The sequence below is a fragment of the Ananas comosus genome, unplaced genomic scaffold (assembly GCF_001540865.1).
Source record: "Ananas comosus cultivar F153 unplaced genomic scaffold, ASM154086v1, whole genome shotgun sequence".
In the NCBI taxonomy this organism is placed as follows: Eukaryota; Viridiplantae; Streptophyta; class Magnoliopsida; order Poales; family Bromeliaceae; genus Ananas; species Ananas comosus.
In genome coordinates this window covers 1-26,015 of record NW_017891067.1, presented here as the reverse complement: position 1 = coordinate 26,015, position 26,015 = coordinate 1, and the positions used below count along the sequence as shown (strand labels likewise).

The 26,015-nt window shown below is 38.5% G+C and overlaps 4 protein-coding genes across 4 annotated transcripts; all 4 read right to left on the bottom strand.

Annotated features, from left to right (window-relative positions):
* Positions 1–2,075: 2,075 nt before the first annotated feature.
* Positions 2,076–5,093, bottom strand: LOC109704605 (WD repeat-containing protein 76-like). The gene is made up of 4 exons (XM_020225365.1): positions 4,339–5,093; positions 3,306–3,732; positions 3,184–3,214; positions 2,076–2,484 (listed from the first exon to the last, which is right to left on the bottom strand). Exons 1-4 carry the CDS (start codon positions 5,014–5,016, stop codon positions 2,241–2,243), a joined length of 1,380 nt encoding a protein of 459 aa, XP_020080954.1. The 5' UTR covers positions 5,017–5,093; the 3' UTR covers positions 2,076–2,240.
* A 5,268-nt stretch (positions 5,094–10,361) lies between these two features.
* On the bottom strand, positions 10,362–16,665 carry LOC109704602 (plasma membrane ATPase-like). Its single transcript, XM_020225363.1, has 14 exons — positions 16,426–16,665; positions 16,197–16,316; positions 15,937–16,035; positions 15,688–15,825; positions 15,266–15,580; positions 14,834–15,160; positions 14,372–14,491; positions 13,939–14,061; positions 13,243–13,657; positions 12,579–13,093; positions 12,062–12,235; positions 11,484–11,666; positions 11,158–11,339; positions 10,362–10,791 (listed from the first exon to the last, which is right to left on the bottom strand). The coding sequence occupies exons 1-14, from the start codon at positions 16,489–16,491 to the stop codon at positions 10,695–10,697; spliced, it is 2,874 nt and encodes a 957-aa protein (XP_020080952.1). The 5' UTR covers positions 16,492–16,665; the 3' UTR covers positions 10,362–10,694.
* Positions 16,666–17,860: 1,195 nt separating this feature from the next.
* Positions 17,861–19,810, bottom strand: LOC109704601 (60S ribosomal protein L39-like). The gene is made up of 3 exons (XM_020225362.1): positions 19,701–19,810; positions 19,480–19,583; positions 17,861–18,596 (listed from the first exon to the last, which is right to left on the bottom strand). Exons 1-3 carry the CDS (start codon positions 19,701–19,703, stop codon positions 18,548–18,550), a joined length of 156 nt encoding a protein of 51 aa, XP_020080951.1. The 5' UTR covers positions 19,704–19,810; the 3' UTR covers positions 17,861–18,547.
* A 732-nt stretch (positions 19,811–20,542) lies between these two features.
* LOC109704603 (homogentisate geranylgeranyltransferase-like) lies at positions 20,543–23,234 on the bottom strand (the record flags this gene model as incomplete). Its single annotated transcript, XM_020225364.1, has 12 exons — positions 20,543–20,584; positions 20,880–20,984; positions 21,082–21,177; positions 21,276–21,347; positions 21,549–21,644; positions 21,731–21,832; positions 22,132–22,221; positions 22,350–22,433; positions 22,520–22,594; positions 22,684–22,767; positions 22,853–23,078; positions 23,192–23,234. Coding segments are annotated over 12 exons (1,115 nt in total), but the record flags the coding sequence as incomplete, so codon positions are not given.
* Between the last annotated feature and the right edge of the window lie 2,781 nt (positions 23,235–26,015).

Below are 26,015 nucleotides of genomic sequence, written 5' to 3'. Positions count from 1 at the left end.
GGTTTCTTCTATTAGATAGCTAATAATTCCCCTGTTAAATTTGATTTAGTCTTCTTTGTTATCGAGTCATTACCAAATGAAAAAACAGGAAATAAAGATGTCTTCTCTGCTAAAAATTGTATATGCCCATAACAACTTAAAGCTCCAAGGGGAACAAGTTAGTTGTGCTTTCCAATGTCAAATGTATCCTATGTTATATTTTTGTCTTTTGTACATTTGATGTATTGTAAGCTCATCATGTAACATGTCCAATACATATGCAGGTTCACATACAAGGTTACTGTTCGAGTCGAAGGAGCTACTGCAGCATTATTGGAGTGCTTCAGTGACCCGAAGGCGCAAAAGAAAGCCGCACAAGAGCATGCCGCAGAAGGGGCCTTATGGTATCTCAAGCAACAAGGTTACCTACCTTAACCCTAAATCTCTTTCCGAAGCACTCTGTTGTATATAATTTTCCGTATTTAAAGCAGGTCCTGTAGATTTCCTAATATATGGTCTGAACAAACAAAAATTCTGGTTGTATAGTATGCCAACCCGATTTAGACTAAAATGGGATCTTTCCCATGATCCCTTTTTAAACCCGTACCCAATTATTAGGACTATCACCCAATCTGAACGGTATTAGCATATAATCCTAACCCTCGTTAAATAGGGTGAGGGCACGAGGCACTATCTTATTCTGTGTCACTCATTTTCAAACTCGCTTAATTATGTGTATGTCAAGAGAGAGTATGGCTTTAAGCTCTACATTCTGGTTTTCCCTCTTCTTTTGCTCTTCTTTTTGTCTAAGGCTGAAAGGATTCGGTCTATCGGAGTAGCTTCGGAGCCATGTTTATTGCCCCTCTTAAGATCTAAACGTTAGCATGTTGCTCTTGCGAGTGCAATTTCATACTCGAGTCTTGGATAACTTCCCTGGGGTATATGTGTAAATAGATCTGAAGTTGGATCTGAAGTTGTTATGAAGTAAAATGGCAATGGATGTTTATTTGGAAAAACCTATTTCAAGAGGTAGATATGGTAGGCAGTGTTCATGTGCGCAAGTCCTTTTTCTTTTGTTCTTTCTTAACAGCAGAAGCAGCGTTGAAAGTGCTTTTTCTGTACCTGGCAGCTGAAATAGCTTGCAAATTCCGCTATATCTTTCATTTAACCGTGTTGTGGAAGATCCCCAGGACTCCGTTTGGGCTTAGAATTGTGGACATTACACAAATGATAAGAGTTGCCATATCATGTTGCGAAGCTATCTTTGTATGTTACCCTGGAACTCTTTTTTGCTTAAGATCAGTTTTTTTTCATTCTCGAAGAAGTGCATATCTTATCGGGATCCTCATTAATAATGGTCCGGAACAATAGAATCATTGGAGATATAAATACAAGATGCCGACTAGGCGGGATTAGTCCCAGTGGACAGAAAAAAAAAAAAAAAATACTGAACTTAAAATTTTCTCTGGACATATTCCTTTTTCTGGAGAGACGGATAAGAAATTCAGGCACAGCGGCATTTTTATACCACCAGAAATGGATTTTTTTTTTTTTAAAGAACAAAAAAAAATGAAAAAATTGGATCTATGTCCATTCGATCGCGCCTATCAGGAAATGACGCTCAGTACCGAAGGGGCTCTTAGGCTGAGTGCAATTTTGAGATCGTTTCTAAATAATTTTAGTTTTTAGCTACAGTTAACGCCCGATTTGGGGACTTGTAAAAGGAAAATCGTGTAATTTTTCGGGAACAGAGGCCATTCGAAACAACAAAACTTACACAGCCGCATCTACCGTGTCAACAAGATACATATAAATTTCATGTCGATGGTACAATTTAAAACTCATTATTCTTTAAATTAATAAATAATTTTCTAAATAAAGTTTAAAAGATGCGATAAAAAAACATAATAAATAATTAAAATATTTTATTGTTAAAAAAAATAAATATTTTATATTATTATATGTTGGCACCAATAATTTTTTTGACCAGCACACATTGAATCATGATTTTTTTTTTTTTCAGATAAAACCTGTAGGCAAATTCCACTAAACGTAGAGCATAATACAACGATTACATACCCAAGCAAATGTGGGAGAATCGAAAATTAAGATGCAAGCATAAAATATTATCAAGTTCTCAACAAGCTCTCCAAAAACTGCAGCAAGCCTTTCCTGCAGCACAGACCCACAGAATACACTGCAAAAGGTTTACACAAGGCAAACTAATACATCAATTTGGATACTGCAAAACTTTTAAATCCTCAGGATTTTGTCCAGAGGAACACCTTACCACCAGCGGTGGCACAAGCAAGAGATCCCACATTGTACGGATGTGCGGCGAACCGGCACGGGATCGACGTCACGTGCTCACTCTCTAAAGTGGTCGTGGTTCTGTCGGCCACGGAGATTACGTCGACGGCCCTCCTCATGTTGCCCAGATACAGGTAGGAATCATCCCAGCCCCAGATTGCTCTGCAAATTGAGATCAGTATCGTTTTTTGCATTTGTTAAAGGCAAGAATGTAAGTAATAATGTAGAGGCGGTGTCAATGCTGGGTTTGGAGGCGGCTTGAAGTGAATAGCTTGGAGATATCAAATATATATATATATATATATATATATATAGCTAGTGCGAGAGAGAGTCATGTTACTATACTTTTGCGAGTACATAGATCTCCATACTCATAAGTTGTTTTCGACAGTTTGATCTTCCGCAATTGAGATACAATTACATCACTAGATCATAGTACAATGCTGTGGAGTTGGTTGAGAGGGCTTTCGATCCGATTAGATAGAGAGTGATGTTACTATGGTTTTGCTGAATGTAGATAGCCATCTTCCATTCTGATTATTGTGTTTTCTCATGATCAGATCTTCCGAGTTGGCATCCACTTCTGATCCGTTCTTTATCAAATGCTGTGGACTTGGTTGAAGGCCTTTCCATCCGATTAGATAAAAAAGGATTTACAATGGCTTGAGCATGATATGTAGATTGCCTTGTTCCAGTCTTTTTCTTTTGTTTTATCATAACACAGATGCCTTAATATATTTGCTTCAGTTTTGATCTAGCTGCTTTCTTGTCTCTACTGCATGTAAGTTCTACTTTTAATTTTTTAGTGAAGAAAGAAAAATGTTATTGAGCATGATATATCCACTAAACCAACTATCACATATCAATGAGTTTTAAGTATGTTGAGTAACTTACGAGACCATCACATCAATAAGTGTTTTCTTGACTACAAGGGCACAAGAATTCAAGTCATACATCAACACATTCTACAATGGACTAAACAGAGTTAGTTTCACTTTTTCCATCTACATATATCTAGCAGATGCAGGAGATCGCATACCTCGTTGTAGCAAGACAGCTTCCGCTGGGTGAAAAATGTGCAGAATGAACTGCTCTGTTATGCTGAACAGTCTTCAAGCATTCCAGCTTATTCTCTTTTGATCTTCTCAAGTCCCATATGCAAGCCGTCCCATCCGTCGAACTTGTAGCAAACAAATTAACATTTTCTGGATGAAAGTCTATCGTATTTATCCTCTGTTCATGCAAGTCCCAGGAACCAGAGACTTTACCCACCCTCAAATCGAAAAGTTTGAGCTCGCCTCGCTCTCCAAAATATAAGGAGGTATTATCATGAGGTGCTTGGCATAAAGAATAAATAGAATAACCGCAGGAATATATCATGTTGAACGTCTCTGAATCGGCATCCATCAAACATATAAACCCATCGTAGCAACTAGTGAAAATCTACATTAGACAGAACCAAGCACATAGGATGAATGACCATATAAGAAGCATGAAGGAGTCCCCAACAAAAACAAAACCACATTATCATCAAGTGTTACAGCTGAGAAAAACAGTTACACTCTCAATTGTGGACGGATCAATCTGTGACATATTCTAGTTCATTAAACTTAATCTTAGTAACATAAATATATACCGAACAAACATTTGTAACATTCCTGTAAGGGGCAATAGAGAATATGTTTAGAACAATCAATTAACCAGGTTAATGTGTGGTGCAGCAAAGTACAGGTGACTCTGAATCTCAACACTCATTCAGCTATTCAACCACAACTACATTTTGCACCAAAATTCTTCAGCTACCAACAATTCTAAACCATTCTCCATCACAATTGTACTCAAAGTTCAACCTGTTGCATGTCTAATACAAAGCATATTCGTGTACCGGAACAAGTCGAAGGCATAATTGCTCAACAATTTTTTACACAACTATGGCCTACAATAATGTTTGAAGCGAATCGAACATTTAGGCTAACTATTGAGAAAGAATTAGCGCTGAGTTATTGCGCGCTTTTAATTTAAAAGTAAAACTGTGAAAGAAGATATTACCTTTGTCGGCGAATCCAGATGGACCGAAATCCCCGAAATTGGAGCTCTGTGAGGAAAATATACAAACACCCCATCTCCATCCCCATCCCCTCCACTATAATCCACATCCCAAAACCCTAGATGCCCCAGCTTATTCCCCGCAGCGATCACCGTCCGATCCCCAAAAGGCAGGAATCGCACGGCCAGGATCCTCTCCCGGAGAACCTTCCTCACCTTCTCCTCCCTCAGAGCCATCGAACGCCTCGGATCGAACCCGGAACCCCTTCCCTTCACATGATCCGATTCCGACGCCTTTGAAGCTCCCAAAATCGCGTCGATCAGGCCTCGATCGGCCGATCCGGAGCCCCTGACGAGGGTATCGGCGGTGGGGAAGGGGCCGATCCTCTCCCGGGCGGCGGAGGCGGGATTGGGAGGGGGAGAAGGGGGATCGGAGGAGGGGGATGGGGATCGATTAGGGGGGAGGCCGCGGGTGCGGAGGGAGCGGCGGAGGACGACGGGGGATCGGGGCGTGGGGGAGGGGCAGGGCCTCTTCTTCGTCGTCGCCATGGATTGCTGAGCAGAGGAGGAGGAGAGATCGGAGGCGATGCGGCGGAGCTTGAGCGAGGCCATCACCTCGCCGTTGCGGCGGATGTTCTCCATGCGGCGGCGCTCGTACTCGGTTAGGGTTTCGGGCGCCATTAGAGAGGGGTGAGGGGAGAGAGAGAGGGAGAGAGAGAGAGAGAGAGAGAGAGAGGGTAATGAGAAGGGGAACGGAGAGGTGGCGCGAAGTGATGGGGAGAATGGCGGGAAAATTAATTTTGCTTGCATTCGCCACGTGGCGTGAAGAGATTGGCGAGGTGTATAGACATGGTTCTCCGAATATTGGACTTGATTATGGTTAATTGCAGTGCTAATTAGTCCTCCATTTTTTATGTTTAATTACAGTCGCCACGTGGCGTGATGAAATTGCTTCGGTCTATAGACCTGGTTCTCCAAAAAATTGACTTTTATTTCTGGTTAATTGCAGTGTTAGTCCTTACACTTTCAGCCAAATTTCATTTTGATCCTCAAATTTTTAAGTTTTACGTGAGATCCAAACCTTATAAAACTTTCAGAAATCTTTTACTTTAGTGCTTATTTTGAAGAAAAAAAATTATTTAGCTCGTTTATATACCTATGCACGACGACTCCTTTAATCTCATATTTTTAACTTAACAATTTATTAAAAAAATTGATAAAATTAATGGATAATAGGATACAAATATTAAATAAATATGTGTAACATGATAAGTAGGTGGTACACAAATGCGTGCGTAGTAACTTTTTCTAAGCAATAAATGAGTACAAGAATTAAAGTAAAATAATTTTAAAAGTACAACAGTATTTATGTCTATGACTTTTTAACCGTCGTATTGCTTTAAGATCCGTACAGTATTATTAACGATACGTAATTTTAAAATTACAAGTATGTTGAGTTTCTATATTTTTAAAAGAATATAAAATTACGAATAATATATATTTATAGAGTTTGCTATTATATTATTATGGGTAAACTTTAAATATCACCTATGTGGTTTTGCACTTTCTCACTTTAGTACCCTATGGTTAAAGTTGTATCAAGTTAGTACCCTATGGTTTCTCACTTTATCACTTTAATACCCTGTGGTTTAAAATGTATCAAATTAGTACCCTGTGGTTTTGCACTTTATNATGTGTATAAGAGACAGATATATATATATATATATATATATATATATCTTCTGTACAACTATATTAATCCCCAATGTGCAAGATGACGTGGCGCTTCCTTCTTAGTTTAGGACTTTTCTATTTTTTTTTTTTCTTTTCTTTCAATTATAGAGCATGCTCGTTAGTGATTGATATGTTACTAATCCTTAATGTAATAATTATGACAAAGAATAATGTTACCGTTTCTAATGGTTCTTCTACTTCTCAAGTTATTCTCCATTAATCTAACTATTCATATATATGTACCTCATAATTAATACTAAATCTCTTAGGAGGTGTTTAGTTTTTTTCTATAAATTATTTGTGAAAATAATTTTCTAACTGAAAAAATAATTTTCATTCGTTTCAGATTTCATAAAAAGTAGTACTTTACTTTTCTAAATTTTTTATCAGAGAAATAAAAAATTATGGAGAAATGTGTTTTTCATGAAAAAATAAACAAATAAATTTTTTAAAAATAATTTTTCACGCTTTTTCAGGAGTCAAACACTAGGTTAGGGTTTATTGTTGGTTTTAACTTGATCCAAATCCAACAACCAATCAACAAAATTAACCTGGCTTTATCCAAATCTTAATCGGGCTCGAGTGCACATATGACCCAAATTTTCCCACTAGCTAATTAAAAACCCTCCACATTCCTTAATAATTAATTAAGATGTTACAAATCCCTTAATTTTGTTTCTCCCACTACCATTAATTGATTAATTATTATTACACCTCAATCTAAGAGACCTTACATTTCTTAAAACGTATATATGCATGCATGCCCTTTCACTTTTCATTTTCCTATATATGCATGCATGCCCTTTCACTTTTCATTTTCCTATTCATATTTATTAATCGATTCCACCTCTATAAATATGAATATTTTCATGAACATCTATCTATTCATATGATCACCCACAAGTGTCTCTACTGAAGTTTCTCATGGCTTCTCTCTTCAAACAATCTATTTCGGCAAAAAATTTATGTAATTTCTAAAATATTTTGAATAAACTATTCAATATTATTTACCAAAATTGGAATAAAAGTATATAAGAATAAATAACAGTAGATTAGAGGTCTTTCCCTCTAAAAATGTCCCAAAATAATGAAGACTCGGAAGAAAGTTTGATTCAAAATAAAAGCTGTAAAGTGGAATAACTAAACGCTACAGCCAATTCATATGCAAGTATGAGGGCAATAGTTGCATTTCCAATGCACGGCAAATGATGGGGACATTGTTTGCAACTTAATGTTACAAATTATAACTTGAAACTCTCAATAAATTCCACTCAGGAACAAACAACATTTTTGACATTTTCGACCTTTATACTAAATTAGTACAGGAATTACAGTAAATTAAGATATGAGAGAGGAACAACTTTGGTTTTGAGCTACAGGCCATCTTACGGTCAAAAGACGCTCAGTTGATTACCTTGTCTGTAGGTTTGATTTGTACTTTCCAGCTCTCAAACTCAGATAATCTTAACATAAAAGAACTTGCATTCTGATGCCCACCACCGCCATATTTCTGTATATGCCCACCACCGTGTTTAAGATGACGTGGTGCTTCCTCATTAGTTTAGGGTTTTTCTAATTTTTTTTTCCTTCTTTCAATTATACTCTTTTTGGCCCCTAATCTACCCCATGTAATTTAACCCCCTACAATTATTAAATTACCCGATCGGCCTGTCGGCCCGCCTGCAGTCGGATGGCATGAAGCACTGGGCCGGAGCTCCGGTCGTGCACGGGGGAGGTGATCCTCTTCTTCCTCAACGGTGAAACGTACCTGGGCCCGAGCTGCTGCCGGGCCATTCGCGTGATCGAGCATCACTGCTGGGCCACTGACGTCTTGCTGGCGTCCCTAGGCTTCACGGCTGAAGAAGGAGACATATTGCGCGGCTACTGCAATCCAGCAAACGATTCCTCCGACCCGTCGACGCTGCCGCCGCCGCCGGCCCCGCCGCCGCCGCCGGCCCCGCCGCCGCCGCCGGCCCCGCCGTCTATCTCTCCAGGGCCAGCATCCCACTAGAATCGAGAAATGGTGTCTGGTATTTTTAACTGTTAAAGTGGTGGCCCATGCACATAGGTTTGCATGCTTTGTGTTAGTCAGTTTGATGTGAGTCATACCTATATATATGTGTGTGTGTGTTAGGGTCAAATGGGCTTAGTATGGTTGGGTCATATGTGAACATGGTATGAGTCATTATTAATCCCCAATGTGTAAGATGACATGACACTTCTTCCTTAGTTTAGAATTTTTCTATTTTTTTTTTCTTTTCTTTCAATTATATTCTTCTTTGAACCTAATCAACAAGTTTTTTTTACATATTTTATTTTTTTTAAATTTTTTTAATCCGAACTGGTCTATTTTGTTATGTATATTGTTTGAATTCGATTTTTTTTCTCTTTCAATTATTCTTTTTTGAACCTCTTTTTCTTTCTATTTATTTTTTTGAACTGAATCGACATATTTTTGTTATATATTTTGTGTCGAAACCGATTTTTTATTGAACTGGCTCATCTNGAAGGATGGACTGAATCCTCCTGTTTAGGATACGAAGAGTAGTGAAAATTGATCACCCTTCAAACTATGCTGTTTTCCTACAGTTTTTCGACGTTAATTGCTGTTTTTTTCTGTGACGGAACAAACTACAAAGTACATTTAGTGATTGCTTTATGTATGGGTTGTTCGCTTGATTACAACTGATCTCAGAAAGAATATTTATAGATTTCGAATGGATTCTCTAATTCGAGTCGGTGAATGGCAAAGACAAAAAAAATTGGGGTTTTGATTTGGGGGAAAGCTTTGATGAGCTTTTGAGCTTGCGAAGCAGAATCTCTGATTTGAATCTTCTGCATATATTTGGTTGTTTTTTTTATTATCAAGCTGCTTAACACAGAAAAACTCCAGGGAGGACGAGCACTTTCTTAATTTGAGATGCTATTACTTATTCAATCCAACTTTCAATTGAGTGTTCCTACATGCTAAATTAGATTATTATTCCAAGAAGGAAAAAAAAATAAAAGAAAATTGGAAAACAGTCTCTTGTTATTTTTTGATCAACCTGCCTTATTTGTGGTGCCTGCAAGAGATTAAAATTTTTATGAATCTAATTTAGATTTTATCCTTGGCAAGAAACATGCTCTAAGATTCAGAGTGTGATTCCAATTTCAAATTTGAATTTAGATTCAAATCTCGATACGGAATAACAAATTTGCTGAAATTCACAATATGAATTCAAAATTCGACTCAAATTTGAATACTAAATTTTAATTCATATTTCTAATTTAGTTTAAGATCTAATAATCAAATTCATGTTTGGCCCAGGATAAAACTGAATAGGTTTGTTTAAAAGATAAGGATCACAATTGATTAAACACACCACCGGGCCTCTTCCCGTCAGTGTCAATTACAAACAACCAAAGCTGAGAGTTACAAACTAAACTCTTTTAAAATTTGAGTACAAAATATTTGAGGCCTTTTTAGAATTGTTTCAGCATAGAGTATAAAACCACATTTAATACATGAAGTCCCTAAATTGATTTTCGTACTGATAATTCACTTTGTATTTGAAAACTACCGTCGAGAAGCATCAGAATTATCATGATTTCAGAAGAGCTAAAATTTAGATCCTGAAGCTGCAACGATGAAAGCGAACCTCTGTATCGAACAATTTACTACTGAATAACTTGCTCCGACATCCACACAAACCCAAACACAAAATTAGTTTACTACTGAATAACTTGCTCTGACATTCACTGCAACGATCTCATATAAACTGATCGGAATCAGTATTCCATCCGATGTGGGACTATTAGGGGCATTACAAGCTCCTCCTGTTTAGACTCTAACGTCCTCGTTGAGTCCAAACCATATCACAGAGGCGATGTTTACGGATTCAAGAGGTGGCTCCCACCAAACCTGTTGGTGTAGCATTTTACCCCGTATAGTACTTAGCTCTCACACTTCCGGCTGGTATTCGGCTCTGATACAAATTGCAACGACCCGACCCGTTAGCAACAATAACTCGTTGCGCCAAACCACCGGTCCAAAATGCTTAAGCCCAGCTATTATTACTAGCATGCGAGGCCTCATATAAGCTGATCGGAATCAGAATCCCATCTGATATGGGACTATTGGGGGCATTACATCCACACAAGCCCAAACACAAAATTTATGAACAGCGGCAGAGTCCATATATTGTCATATCGAGGAATCTATGCCAATTGTATACATTTGTAGTACTGCAGGTTTAAATTATCACAGATGGAAGATGAAGACAGTAGCTGTTAAAAAGCATCTGCTGCTGTAATAAACCCCCTGGTTATTCACCATTAATGAACAAAAAAATAGTTGCCAAAAACAGCCTTTACATTGCAACTTGTAAACAGATGCTGAAAAGGAGGAAGAAACATACAAAAGAATAAAAAAAAAAAATTGAAAAAGAGACAAATTATTGATGCATATCATCTAACCAACTCTGATTACAGATGATACTGCGCGACAAAATTCCGTTCCTTCCATTATTCTTCTTCCAGAACCTGCACAAAATTCCTCCCTAACATTGAAAGAAAAACTAATCAAAAACCAATATTTCCTTTCCAAAACTTTTTTTTGTCTTCGGCGTCGATCCGAAAGTTCTCTAAACTGTGTAGTGTTGTTGGATTGTCTCGATGTCGAGCCCCTTGAGCTTCACCACTGACTCCACATGCCCCTTCAGTGTGTGCAGCTCCCTAAGCCTGTAAATGAAAGCATTTTCAAGGTTCATATATTTTGCTCAAATTGCTCTCATAGTTGAATAAAGATGCATGTAATGTTACAAACTCATTGTGGTATTTTTTTCCTGCATAATGGTTGGTTAGTTGTTTATTATGAAGTGCAAAAGAAACTAAGACTATTTATGAAAGATCTGCAAGTGAAACATTAATAACTCATGAATGAAAGATGTCTTTTCTAAGAAGAATCTTACTTAGGGTACCTGTTAAGGTGTATTAAATAAAAAAAAAAAAAATCTATGAGATTTTAAGTGTGTGAGTGTTTCTCAACATGGAACCTGAAAAACAAGGTCACAACATATCAGTATTGAGTTGCGATTTGTCGATTACCTTGCGACCTCCGCGCGCCTTTTCGCCTGCTCCGCGATCTCAGACAACTCTCTGTAGTTGGTCTTGTCGTTGAAGAGGCCGGAAGACTCCGGTGGGTGCAGGCCGTGGATTGTCCGCTGGGCTATAGCCCACTGGGCCTCCCTCTCGCCCTTCCCGTAGTCCAACGTATTGGCAAATGCCGTCTGCATTGTTGTTACGTCGAGAAATCAGAAACACAAATCGTCTACTTAACCTTTGTCGGCTGATATTGGTAGATACAATTTTGATAGGGACAGAGCAGAGCAGAATTGCAGTAGCGAGAGAGGTTTTTGTGAGGTTAAGATTACCTTGTTCTGGAAAACGTTGTCCCAGGCCTTGCCACTGAGGGCGTAGCGAATAATAAACTTGAGGATGTCGAGAGGGAAGAAGGTTATGATGCTGAAGAGCCATATGACTCCTGCCCATCCCCATCCGATGCCGCGGATCCTCGCGAAGCCCCAGTTCGCGTACACCGCGATGATGGTAGCCACCTACGAAAGGCCATGATTATATGAAAGGAGATTACCGACGATCAATATGTTTGTAACCGGTGACTCTCGACCCAATAACATTTCAGGTCGTTGTTCGACTCGATTTTTAAAGCATTGTAAAATTAAATCTGCGACGTGAAAGGACTAAGAAAATTCTGTCTCTAATATAGTGTTGCCCCCCAAAAAAAACATTGTATGACATCAGAGGAGTTTCTGAGCTAGTCTTTTCATATGTCTAGTCTTATGTTTTCTCCCCAAAAGATCGTATTTGAATATTATTATATGATAACTTAAACTTTTAAAGAAAAAAAAAAAACAGTTGTTTCACAAGAAAAGTTTTACTTCAATCTTTCGGGACCGCGTCGACATAAGCTTATATTTGAGAGTGTTCTCACCAGCTGTGCCGCGATGAAGGCGGCGACGAGGAGGAGGCCGGGGCGCTCGACGAAGCACCAACTCCGCGACCGGGTGACGAAGATCAGCGCCTGGCTGACGATGCTCACCTGCAGGTACACGGCCGCCATCAGCTCGTCCGCGCTGTCCCTGATCGGTCTCACCTTGAATGCGTCCTGCATGCATGCAATTTTACCCAAATTTGATCACAATGCGCCGATTTTTCCATATATATATATATATATATATATATATATATATATATATTTATAGGGATTCTTTAGTAAGCAAATAGGATATATATGATAGACCTCACATGAAGCTTCTAGATCTAGGTGGGATTTTTGTATCAATTTGTTTTCGAATCAGAGGACACCCTTTGAATTTTTTTCTCATTGCAAGTTTCGTACTCCTTTTATCACCTTTTCAAGTCATTGGTTCCTCATTCATTGGTTCCTTATTGCATTATTTGCATGTGCTGCTCAGGAACTTAAACGAAGNACTGATACTGATACTCACTGAGAAGAAGTCGGTTCGGAAGGTGACCCAGAAGAAGAGGACGGTCACGAGCGCGAGGTAGGTGCCGAGCATGACCCCGGTGGCGAAGATCTCCTGCAGCTTCCATGAGTCGGGGACCGGCGAGGGCTTGACGCGGTCCTTGGAGATGGTCATGATGGTGCCGTCGTTGAGTATGGCGATGATGAGCACCATGAAGGGCGAGAAGTCGAAGCGCCAGATGAGGGCGAGGAGGAGGAAGCCGAGCACGATGCGGATCGTGATCGATACGGCGTAGATGGTGTAGTTCTTCATGCGCTGGAAGATGGCGCGGCTCGTCAGCACCGCGCTCACGATCACGCTCAGCCCGGGCTCCGTCAGCACGATGTCCGACGCCCCCCGCGCCGCGTCCGTCGCGTCCGCCACGGCGATCCCGATGTCCGCCTTCTTCAGCGCCGGCGCGTCGTTCACCCCGTCCCCCGTCATCCCGCAGATGTGCCGCCGCTCCTGCAGCCGCCTCACGATCTCGTACTTGTGCTCTGCATGCATGCAGTTTCGAAAATGTTGTTATGCTCACGACCATTTTACATGCATGTGAAATGTTCCGAAAATGTTGTCATGCCCAAAATTGAGAGAGGTTACAAATATTTGAATTTTGGCGGGAAACTATTGTGTAATGTAAGCATACCCGGGAAGACTCCGGCGAAGCCGTCGGCCTTCTCGATTAGCTCGTCGACCGGCAGCCCGCCGGCGAGGTCGTCCTTCTTGTCGGCGAGGAGGGTCGACGACGGGTACATGTTGGTCCCCATGCCGAGGCGCCGCCCGGTCTCCTTGGCGATGGCGAGCTGGTCGCCGGTGATCATCTTGACGTTGACGCCGAGGTTGAGCGCGCGGCGGATGGTCTCCGCGCTGTCGTGGCGCGGCGGGTCGAAGAGCGGCAGCACCGCGACGAACTGCCACGGCCCACCCGCGCTCTCCTTGGCGGCCTCGGGGACCTCCTGCCGCGCCACGGCCAGCGCGCGGAGGCCGCGGTCGGCGAACTTGTCGATGATCCCGTGGACCCGCTTCCGCGCATCTTCTCTCAAGTTGCAGAGGTCAATGATCTGTACCGAAAAAGATTCGACATTCATGAAGTGAAAGATGAATAATCTTGCATTATTATGGTTTCGTTCGAGATTCGAAATTAAATTGGATAAGATAAGATAAGATGAAATAGTAATACTGAAAGAGAGTGAAAGTACAGAGACTCGGAGGCGTCGACGGTCACGACCGATGAATTCAACAGTTTCATTCCTGATGCCTCCGAGCTACTAAATTCTCTTCTTTCCCGGCATCATCTTTTTCTATCCAATTCAATTCCGAATGCGACGGAAATTATATCAACCTGTTCGGGGGCGCCTTTGCTGATGCGGTGCCACTTGCCGGCGGAGTCGATGTAGGTGATGGCGGTGCGCTTCTCGACCGGGTTGAAGGGCAGGAAGTGGACCTCCTGAATCCCGGCGCGCGCCTGCGTTTGGACATGAGATTTGTGGTCATAAGAACGAAATTGAAACTATAAAAACAAATTATTCAATGAAAATAGAAAGAAATTGAGATGAAGCTGCTACAGAGAATCAATTTTTAGGAGGAAATTCTCTACAATGCTGAATCATATTGATATGATACGTAAAAATACTGACAAATCAATAGTATTTCTGCAAATGTTTCAATAGTAGTACATCAAATTTGCTTAACTTGGTCGAATTTGGTTAGCGAATAATGATCGGATTAAGTAAATTTATCGGACAATATCAAAATCAGTTCTGTTAGTAGTTTACCTCCTTGGGATCTGCGAGCATGCTGACAATGGAAGCATCGATAGCGTCCTGATTCTCCACTCTTGAAGCTCTCGCCGCGTAGAGCACCACCGTATCTCTGTCAACGTCCTTCACGAACGCCTGCGACAGTTCTAATGTATCAGTCACATATATAATATAAATACATATATAAGTGGATCTACTTAGAAAGCGTTTAGGGACCAAATCGGAATTCTTATAAGATGAGGGGTACTAAACTGAAAATTACATTCACTACTTTCAAATTGTTTCACTTGGTCACCTCTAATGGGGTTCGAATTGGTTACAACCCCGTGCGTAGGATTCGCTACCCACATGATTGATTCCGTTGCTGGATTAACCTGCACCGTCTATATCGGACGGCACGGAGCCTCATACAGAGAAAATTCTACGCATGAAATTGTAGGAAATTTGCTTCCTGTTTCCTGTTTGTTGCGTGCATACCTCGATCATGGTCTTGTCGACGGTGAGCTTGTTGAGGGTGAGCGTTCCGGTCTTGTCGCTGCAGAGCACGTCCATCCCGGCCATCTCCTCGATGGCGGTCATCCGCTTCGTGATCGCCCCTTGCTCCGAGAGCCGGTGCGACCCGATCGCCATCGTCACCGACAGCACCGTCGGCATCGCGATCGGGATCCCGCCGATCAGCAGCACCAGCAGGTTGTCGATCCCCTCCCTGTACCGCCGGTGCTGGATCGGGTACATTACCACGATCTCGATCAGCATACCCACCGCGATAGAGCATATGCAGAAGTTCCCTATGGCCGTCAACACCTAAAGCAGTTTCGCAAAATCTATTACTCATACATCGAATAGTTTTAAAAATATATACGTAGTGTACGTGCTGTAGGTCATGTTCAACGGTCAAAATTGACTGACCTTCTGAAAGTGGCCAACATTGTTGGTGCTGTCGACGAGGTGGGCGGCCTTGCCGAAGAAGGTGTGGACGCCGGTGGCGATGACGACGGCCTCGATCTCGCCCTGCTTGCACGTCGACCCGGAGAAGATCTCGTCCCCGGGGCTCTTCGTCACGGGGAGCGACTCGCCGGTGAGGGCCGATTGGTCAATCTTGAGGGGGTCGCCCTCGAGCAACCTGGCATCGGCCGGGATGATGTCGCCGAGCTTGATGCTGATGATGTCGCCGGGGACGAGGATCGCCGCCTCCTGCTCCGACCACCTCCCGTCCCTCAACACCTTAGTCCCATAACCAAACCCGAACAATCAGGAAGCATATCTTTCTGAGCTGTTTCCTATCAGATTGATCTTTCGCTTTATAAAAAGAAGCGTGGGTAGATAATTACTTTAGTTTTAGGCGCGAGCCCGGCCATGAGAGCGGCGGCAGCATTGCCCGCGTTGTTCTCCTCGATGAAGGAGATGGTGGAGTTGATGACGAGGAGGACGACGATGCCGACAAAGTCTTGCCAATCCGGAGGTCTTCCCTATGAGCAAATACATAATTGCAATCGAAAAATAGTGAATATCAAATATTTAAACACCGTTCTCCAGTAAAACAAAAAAAGTTGAAATTTTGAAATAAATATGTTACATACTCCGCCGTTGGCGAGGGCGATGGCCATGATCGCGGCGATCTCCATGACCCACGACAGCGGATTCCACATGAAGCCCAGGAACTTGAGGAACTTGTTCTCCTGTTTACGTACATATACGTCGAATTCGGTAACCAAACATACATGAATATATAGTGTTGAACATAAATATTAACACCGCTGATCTCTATATAAGTTTAAGTTTTTGAAACATAACGATTGTTTCGCAGAATTCTGACGAAAGTTGGGATTTGCGATTCGACCTTCTTCTCCTCGAGCTTGTTGGGCCCGAACAGCTGGAGCCGCTGCTCGCCCTCGGCCGAGCTGAGCCCCTCCCGCGAGCATTTCAGCTGCTCGAACACCTCCTCGATCGGAATCCGCTCCTGCATGAAAACAGATAAAAACAAACTCAAATCCGACGATCAAACATGAACCATGCATAAACGCGCGAAGGCGCGAAAACAAAGTAGGAGAGGAGAAGAGAGAACCGACGAGGTCCACGCTCTCATTGCGGATCTCTTCCAAGAAGCTCGCCGACGCTGCCGCCGCCGCCGCCATTTTTTTATTTACGAAGGACGGACGACGAGCGATCAACAGAAAACAAAAAGGACGACGGGGAGGAAGAGCGCGTTAGATTTATTGCACCACCATGTAAGATGCGTGGTTTGTGCAACAAATAATGGGATTAGTTAAGGAAAAAATTGTACGTGAAAGGGTGGTTTAATTGTGTAATGGAAACTAATAAGAGAGTGGTGATAAAGAGAGGAGTATAAAGTTGGGGAAGTGAAGAGGAAGAAACCCGGTCAAGTAGGCGAGTTGGGCGGAGGGACGTTGGAGGGGAGCCAATATTTGAGGAGAATAATAATAGAATATTTAGTTTTTCCTTTTTTAAATTAAATAAAAAAATTATTTTGAGAAAAGAAAAAAAATTGTGGTGATAATGTGAATTTGGGTTTGAAACGAATCAGAGAACGTAGCTACAGTCGATCGGAAGCTCGAACTCCCGTTTATATATTCCTAAGATGAGATTCTGAGCTATATTTTTTAGAGAATTTTTTTTATAAATAAACCTATCAATTTTTAAATTATAAAAATAATTTTGTTAAAAAAATAATTATAAAAATAGATCTCTAAATACGGTGAATGATTCACCGGATTCATAACTTCTACCATCATAGAAATATAAAAAAAAGTNTTGTAAATTAAATAAAAAAATTATTTTGAGAAAAGAAAAAAAATTGTGGTGATGATGTGAATTTGGGTTTGAAACGAATCAGAGAACGTAGCTGCAGTCGATCGGAAGATCGAACTTTCGTTTATATATTTCTAAGATGAGATTCTAAGCTATATTTTTTGGGAGTTATTTTGGTTTATTGATATGAAAATATTATTTTGAAGGGAGTGGATTTCGTTTCTAATGAACATCCTCTTTGGTTTCGCATGAAATTGTCAAAAATGATTTTTTTTTAAAGAAAAACATATATTTAATAAAAGAAATATGTAGAAATTAGTAATTTATTGGCTTTTGGTTCGATAAAAATCAAAAAAAGAAAAGATAATGAATAGAGTTAAGACGTATTTAATTTGTGTTTTCCATAAAAAAAAAAAACCAAAAAACAGAAGCAGGTGTTCTTACATAAAACTGTTTTTTTTTTTCCATTTTAAGCAAAGTAAAATTTAGAAAACTTGCCAATTTCGCCCCCCCACCGTTCTAAGTCGCAAGGTCGATCTCCATACAATTGTGAGTTATTGAGCTTTCATGCCGAAACAACACCATCTCGAATCACAAATTTAACATCTGAGATCCACAAAAACAAACAGATCCATACACATGCAGCTTCTTTCAATGAACCAGGAATCAGCACAATCAAAATTGTCAATATCAAGATAGTCGGGGTGCTTTGAGGGCACTAGAGCAGCGAAGCTATCGACAAAATTGATCTTTAATATTAACAAATAAATAAGTTTATCCAATCTGATCATCATTCACCAAGTAAATTTTACTCAGATATAACGAATGCGACATATTTCTCACCAACAACAACAACACACAATACATCGAACTCTGCTGCGAACGCATCAGTCTCTGACTCACAACACAACACTTCTACATCTAATCCATCAACAGCTTAAACTCCAGCAGCTTTAGCAGATGAGAGAGACTAATAAGAGTATATTGTGTAATGTTTCAAAGATCCTAAGCAAATTTCAAATGGAGAGAATGAAACAGTGCATGAAACACTCCGAAGTCGACTGACTATTCAAAAACTAACCGCAATTTTTCAATAACTTCAGCAACAAATGGCACGGTTTACTGCCGAAGATTTCCAAAGGGTTTAAGAATACAAGCAAGGATCAGACATTATTATCTTTTAAATTAGACTAACGGACTGTCATAATTTCAGGACTCAAAACTGATGCACACCAATTTGACAGCAGCAACATTAGTCGACAAAATTGCACGGCGAGAAACACTAACACAGAGGCAAATTTTAACACTTCAGATCCCATAAATAGCAAATCTTTCTCATTCAGATGTCTTCAAAACGCCAAAACAAGCTAACAGAGGAGCAAGTTCTACAAGAGATTAAAGAAACCGTTCCCGAGCGAATCCTCAAAAGCCTAGCTTCGTGCGGCGCCAGTGCCTGCGCTTGGCGTTGTACCTGAAAGATTTGAAAGATAAAAGAGTATTAGAGCACAAAAATGATACACAACAACAAATCGTATCAAAAGCAACCAAAAAAAGAAAAAAGCCAAAATGTATAGAACTTAGGTGAACTATGCGACTCATTCTAGTAATTTTGATTTTACTACCCAGTCTTTCAATTTATTTGATTTGACCAATTCGATAGTTCTTTCCCCATTCAATTTATTGGGCTTATTGACAATATTTTACAGGGCTTTTTTTACATTTAGCTCCCTAAAAAAAATATACAAATGACCCTAGCAAACTTGTATTTGCAATTTTAAGTTGAATACGGCGTGTTCATATTCACACTTTAGTCCCTTTTTTAAAGACAATAAAAAATACAAAAAGGATCACGATGATCCAATCAACTGTGTTCAAATTAAAAACAAAAAACACCACCTAGGTGCCTGTATGGCAAGAAGAGAGCTATTTATGCAAATATAAGTTTGATAGGGCCATTTGTTAAAAAAAAACTTAAGGCTAAATACCAAAAAAAAAAAGCCCTGTTTTACGTGATTCACATTACTACATTTTAATTAAAGCGAGTGATGCACCCAAGATCAAATCAACGTAGTTGAAAAGTTTGATAGTAAAATCAATTTTTGTAAAATATTAGATGGTCAAATCAAAATATCCCATACATCAGAATCAAACAACAAATATAACTTTTTCGACGGATTATTTTGCAAATACTCTACACGTTATCAAATGAAAACCATTAGAACCAAACAAAATTAGCCAAATTTTCAAAAATTTTCAGAAATCAAACGGATTACAAGGATTAGATAGTAAAATCTAAAATTGCACATCTTAGGGGGGAAAAACAGAAACAAAATATGAAGAGGGCGAGATGAAACCTGATGGTGTTATCGGTTCTCATGCGGATCCAGTGGGGGATTGGGCGATTTTGGCGCATCTTCTTCGCGAGCTTCATCTTGATCCTAAACGTCTTGTGCGACGGCTACAAGAACAGTAACCAAAATAAAAATATATACATAAATTAATCAAAATCAGGAGCTACGAAACCCTAGCTCGATGAGTGCGAAACCCTAAGAGAGAGAGAGAGAGAGAGGTGTACCATGGTTGGACGCGGCGGCGAGAAACCCTAGAGCACGAGCAAAGCAGCGGGGAGAAGAGAGAGAGAGAGTTTAGTATTTATACAGAGAGGGAATGGTAGGTCAGTTTGTTATATGCGTGGACTCCGTGCACCACATCATCCGTGGACGGTTCATTAATTTGTTTTTTAATTTTCCGAAGATAACATGAGGCACGTTAATTACACGTGGGGTGACATTTCAATCGTTGGAAAGGTGTAAAAATTTATTTTTCTATAAAAAAAAAATTAATATAAAATATTATATTTTTATTCAGTTTTTCTTTTTATATAAAAATTTTGAAAAATAAAAGCACTATCTTTCCATATAAAGTAAAAATAAAAAATCCCTTAGCCTTAGCCTATGAATAGAAATAAAAAATCCCTTTAAATTATGAGACGTTTGATAGTTTAGTTTTCAAACTTTACTTTATAGCAACTTCTGACTCGAATTTTTTAAATTATTATAATCAAGTCCCGTAATTTAATTTACTTGACGTGTCGCTAATATAGAAATAATGTGACAGTATTATACTAGGCGAGACAATAATAATAATATATTACATTACTTTCATATCATCAATACGTGTTAACATTACATTACTTGTCTATTAATATGCCTTTATCAGCAACTATTGCTTATCCAACAAAACCAACAAAAGATAACATGTAGCCAAAAACACACCTTACAAATAGAGAGAGCATAATTTATAGAAACAATTTCACCCAATTTTGGATACAAATTTCAGAACAAACTAAAAATCTACTTATTGTGCCAAGTGAAAGATTGTAACTGCTCCATGCTTTGGTCTTCACCATAGTAGTCGTCAACTCACAAAAGGAATCAGGAAATATTCGGCGTAAAATAGCTGCAAAGTAAAAATGTCCAGCAAAACAATCAGTATATATGTTAGTTAAGAGTTTAATTTCAGCACTAATAAGATTCACATAGTGAAGTGTTTGATATGCTTCGCGAACTGCATTAGTTTTCATTCGCCTCGTGCTTTCGATCTAATATAACTAAGAACTTAGCAGAATAATATATCTGCGCGATTTTGCGATGTTTTCGTCAGTATGTACAGTTTCAGACAAAGAAATTCTAATTTTGTATAGATTTTGATTGAGAAAGTAGACAATTTGATGGAATTAGGTTAATTCACTTGCCTTCCAAATAAACATGTAGAATGCTGTAATGGATGTCTTGTTCTGAACATCAAGGCGTCGTGCGCGCAGCAGAAGAACAGAAGCAAGTGAACCATGGCCGAAAACCTACATTTCGTAACGGCGAAAATAATACCGTATTGTTCATATTGAGAAACAAAAATGTATATCGAAAAGGTGCGTTTCGAGAAAAAGATCACTCAACGGTTACAAGCCTTCGAAGTTTGTCGCAGGATGAAGCGCCCACCAACATGGCAATAGCGTACGCCGTCAACAGTAACTTGACGCAAAGCCAAAATACCTGCATTAAGAAGCACTTAAACATTAATTTGAGTACATCTAAAAGATCACAACAAGGATAATTTACTCGGCAATTGGTCGTTAATTCTAATAAATAACCTTCTTTTGACCTAAGCGAACGCTGAAGGATTGGATTCCGTAGTCTCTATCTCCGTCGACATCCGGTATGTCCTACTAATGGTAAAATGTGGCAGTAAAATGTTGATTAAATATTTGAAGTGCAGCAATAAAAGAGAAAATGGAGAGGAATATCATCAGTTTTAATGAATAAGAAGAAGCATTGTTTGGATTTCAGTATTGTTGTCGAGGCGAAAAGCGAAAAAATAAAAGCACAAATTTATCCTGAATAACCGATTTATACATGATATTTACCTTGAACAAAGCTATAACAGCAGAGAAGAAACACATGAAAGCCGTGGCGAAGATCACCGACTTCTTCAAAACTATAGGCCTTCCTAATACATATCTCTGACGAAAAGCAATAAGGTATCAATTAACAAAGTTTCGCGCGCCCAAACTAGTATCTGTATATGTGCTAAAAATTTTCTCAATACCTGTATATGCATGAAGAAGGCTAATTGAACCAAGATAGCCCTCACACATAGGATGCACGACGCAGCAAGAAAGGCGTGTCTTTTCCATCTAAGTAGCGGAAGCTGAACAACAACAACAAAAACAGCAAAAATTGAAGGCCAAACTACATGAATCTGCTACATCAATCTTTGGGTAAGTTTCATAAGATCATGGTTCAAGTGTTCAACTCCCCATTGTGCGTATTTTGGGGGTTAAGTGCCTGTTCCCCACCAGATCAATCTTTTGAATAACACAAAGTAATTAATAAGATACGACTCGCAACACTCAATAAGCCAGAAGAAGCAATAAACACTTGTTTACTCTTGCTACAATTTGACTAGTTGTAATTTAAAGTTAAGCTTAGTAACAAGTGTAGATTTACATCGACAGAGTAAGCGCTTCCGAGGAGAAAACTGATGAGTAATGCAAATAGAACTGGCGGAGATCCGGACTTCACTCCCATGGCAAAGCTCTGAAAGGAGAAATCAGAGCATGCTTTGTCAAATTAGTCTCAATAAGAAAAAAATGCTTGTCGAGATTGATGCATCCAAAGAAATACGAAAATTAAATAGAATCACTAAGTCGCATTAGCGAAAATACCATGATACAAGAAGCTGCTACTAAGACTATTCCGGTTGACATGGAGAACTCTCCTGAAGCAAGTGGAAGAGTAGGTTTATTCACCTGCAGTCGCAAAATAGAATCATCGTCTTTTCGCAAGATAGGAAAGCGAAGAAGAACACAAACTTAAATTTGGGGTCGAAACAAACCTTATCGATTTCGACATCAAACAGCTGATTCAGTCCTACAACATAAATATTCATGAATATTGCTGGGACCAGAGCCTGAATAAAGAAACAGTATACAATGTTACATTAGAAAAAATTCAAAATTTCAAAAAATGTAAACATTATCATGTCTCATTGAACAGTACCTTGAAGAGTCCCAGAAAGAATGTAGGAGAAATATCAGAAATGGTTTCAACAGGAAGAACAGACACTGTTGTAATGCCTATAATCTGACGATCGACAGAAAGATTCTAACATTAGATTCTAAATGTCATCTTTGTTGATAAGAAATGAATGAGTATGAATAGAACTTACGGTTCCGATTACTGTATGCGGTCGAGAAAACCGATAGAAAGCATCCAACTGTTTACGAGCAACATTTTGTAACTCGTCGAGCCAATCGGTTTTTTGATCATGCACATTTGCATGGTTTGAAGGAACATGATAGTTACATTTAATTTGGTGATAATTAGATGGCCTTTTTATGCATCTTAGATCACTGGTAACAGCAGAGAGTGTGAGGGAGTGGCAGGTGGAGTTCCTTTCACATAACAGCATAAAACATTGGATATCTCAGTTCATGACAAATAGGAATAGAATAGACCATAGCATATAGAAGATAAAAAGTTACAAAAAGGCAAAAATTTAACTTGCCTTTCATTATGGGCTTCTAAATTTTTTATTCTCTTTGCTCCACCTGCAAATCAGGGAATAAGAAATCAGATTTGAATTTCAAAAAAAAAAAAAAAGAACAAGAATCACTAGCCTCTCCATTGGCACACTCTTATGGGCTCTCTTCCTTCTCTCCCATCTGCAAAATAAAACACTAAAATGAATAACAATGCACAATGTAATCAAATTTTTTTATAGTGAAAGAGAGAACAATAATTTGTTATGGGATTGTGTAATGTCTAGTAGGGCTATTAGAAGAAGCATTGTATTGCGTCTTTCTAATAATGTATATTTATGGACCCGTTGTCTATTAAATCGATCATTTGGGTAAATATTATATAAGAGCCAATTCTAAGTCAATTCTAAACCCTTTGATCTTATGAGGTAGTGAGTTCAATTTTCATCTTTAATATTTAAAAGGCATGCGCTTGAGCGGGAATGTTAGTTATTAGTTATATGCCTAAAAGCCAATCTGATAATACTAATATAAGGGTATTTATGTATAATTATTTATAATTCATAATATAAAGGCTGATATTATATTCATATCTATTAACTGGCAATATAATATTGATGTTAATCGTCCATACGGTCCTTGTTTGCGAAGACGTAGAAATATATTTTTTTGTACAAGATTCTTTAAATGCCCTTAGCCAAAAGGATATTATATGAATGATAATATACCGGATAGGTCAGTATATGCTATATTTCTATTTTAAGTGACGAATCTCGAATCGCTAGTGTAGGGACACTAGAGCAAGCATACATGTGCTTGTTAGAGAACAAGTATACTAAGCATGATCATTTAGTTGAGTACTCGTAAGGTTCTATACTCGCCAATGACTAGCTCATTGCTATAGTAGTGTGAAATACTCCTCAAATCTTAGGTATCATGGTTGCTTCACGTTTAGATTACTACTGTTTGACAATATTAATACTTAGATTCTAGTCATGAGTCTATGTTCGATATTGATTTGCTGTAGTGGTTTATACAAGAAGGCGTGTGAATACTCAATAAGGAATCCAACATTCTCAATAATGAGGGAAAACGTCCTACATAGTTTATTGAACTCGACTCGAAAAATCCGTAGCCAGGGTACATAGTATGCAAAAAAAGTCAATAATGAGGAAGAACGTCCTACACAGTTTATTCATAGCCAAGGTACATAACATGCGAAAAAAGTTTTCAAACCTTTTATCCTATTGAGTCAATTTTGAATATTTTAGTCATATGGTTAAATGATAATATTTAATGAGTTACTATAACCTTGGTTCGATCAGGACATTATATGTTGAGAGAAATTAATCACACGATCACTATAAGCAAAAGAGTTTATTCTTTATCACTTTTCTAGATTGTTCATTGTTGTGATATATTACTAGGTATCACTCATGGACAGTAAGAAAATATAATTTTAAATTGTTCTTATTTATTAATTAGAAGAGTTCTAATTCAATATTAAAAATGTTGATATTANTGAGAGAGATAGGTAGCACGCTACCCGTTTCGTTTATTTCATTTAGAAATAAACTTAGCTGAAAATGTGAATCAACTAGGATTCGAACTTGGGACTTCGAGTACCAACCACCAAGCCCTTTGCCTCTTGCTCTAGGGATGGTCGGTATATGTTGAGAGAAATTAGTCACACAATCACTATAAGCAAAAGAGTTTATTCTTTATCACTATTTTGGATTATTGTGATATATTACTCGGTATCACTCATGAACAGTAAGATAATACAATTTTGAATTATTCATATTTATTGATTAGAAGAGTTCTAATTCAATATCAAAAATTTTGATATTAAGCTCCACTGCCGAATGGTAATGAATATATGCGGTCACACATAATAGAAATTTTGTACATCCGAATCATATGGATGACTGTTGTTCACTAAAAAAATTTAGTGTGGGTGATAAAAATGAAAGGAAGCTGGTTAATTAAATTAAATATAATTATTCAGCTCAGCTATGACTAATAGTCTTAATTAGATTAGGACTTCAGAATAAGTTTGAGAATTATATGCGAGATTAAATCTTTAATCTAGATGACATTAAATCATATATAGAAGATATTTAAATGACATTTAAATATTAATGAAATAATTTTATTGAATAAGATTAAAATTATATAAGATCTAACTAAAAATAAAGAGATTAATATTTATCACTAATTGAACTAGATAATAATTAAATATTCATAACACAAAATTTTTACTTGATTTGATAATTCTATATACTTAATTATAAAACTTATTGGGAAGAGAAGATCTTATTAAATAAAATTTTACTAAATAGGATTCTACATATATATAGACACGTATATATAGAGTAGAGTTATTATGCTATCGGAACATAAAGTAGTTGATACTTTCGATTTTTCAGCCCTTATATCAACCCCATTGATTATTTCTAATCATTGAATTAATATTATTAACTAATGGGGATCATTCAATCTTAGGGAGACCACTCAACCCTAAAGAGATCGCTATCATCCCAATCGTAGAATTTTTGATCTAAGGGCTAAAAAATTGAAAGCACCAGCTACTTTATATTTCCGATAGCATAATAGCTCTACACTATATACCTACGTATGGGAGCTTAGTTTAAAAGAATAAATAAATAAATAAAAGTTGAGCTGTACGGGATGAAGTGCCATATGGATTGGAGTGGAGCTCTACGTAAGGTGTGTCATGCATCTTAATTAATTAATTAATTAGATGCTTATTATGATTTTGGTTTTTGACGTATATACATATATAAGACCAATTTCTCTTCGATTTTTTTTTTTTTTTTTTTTTTTTTT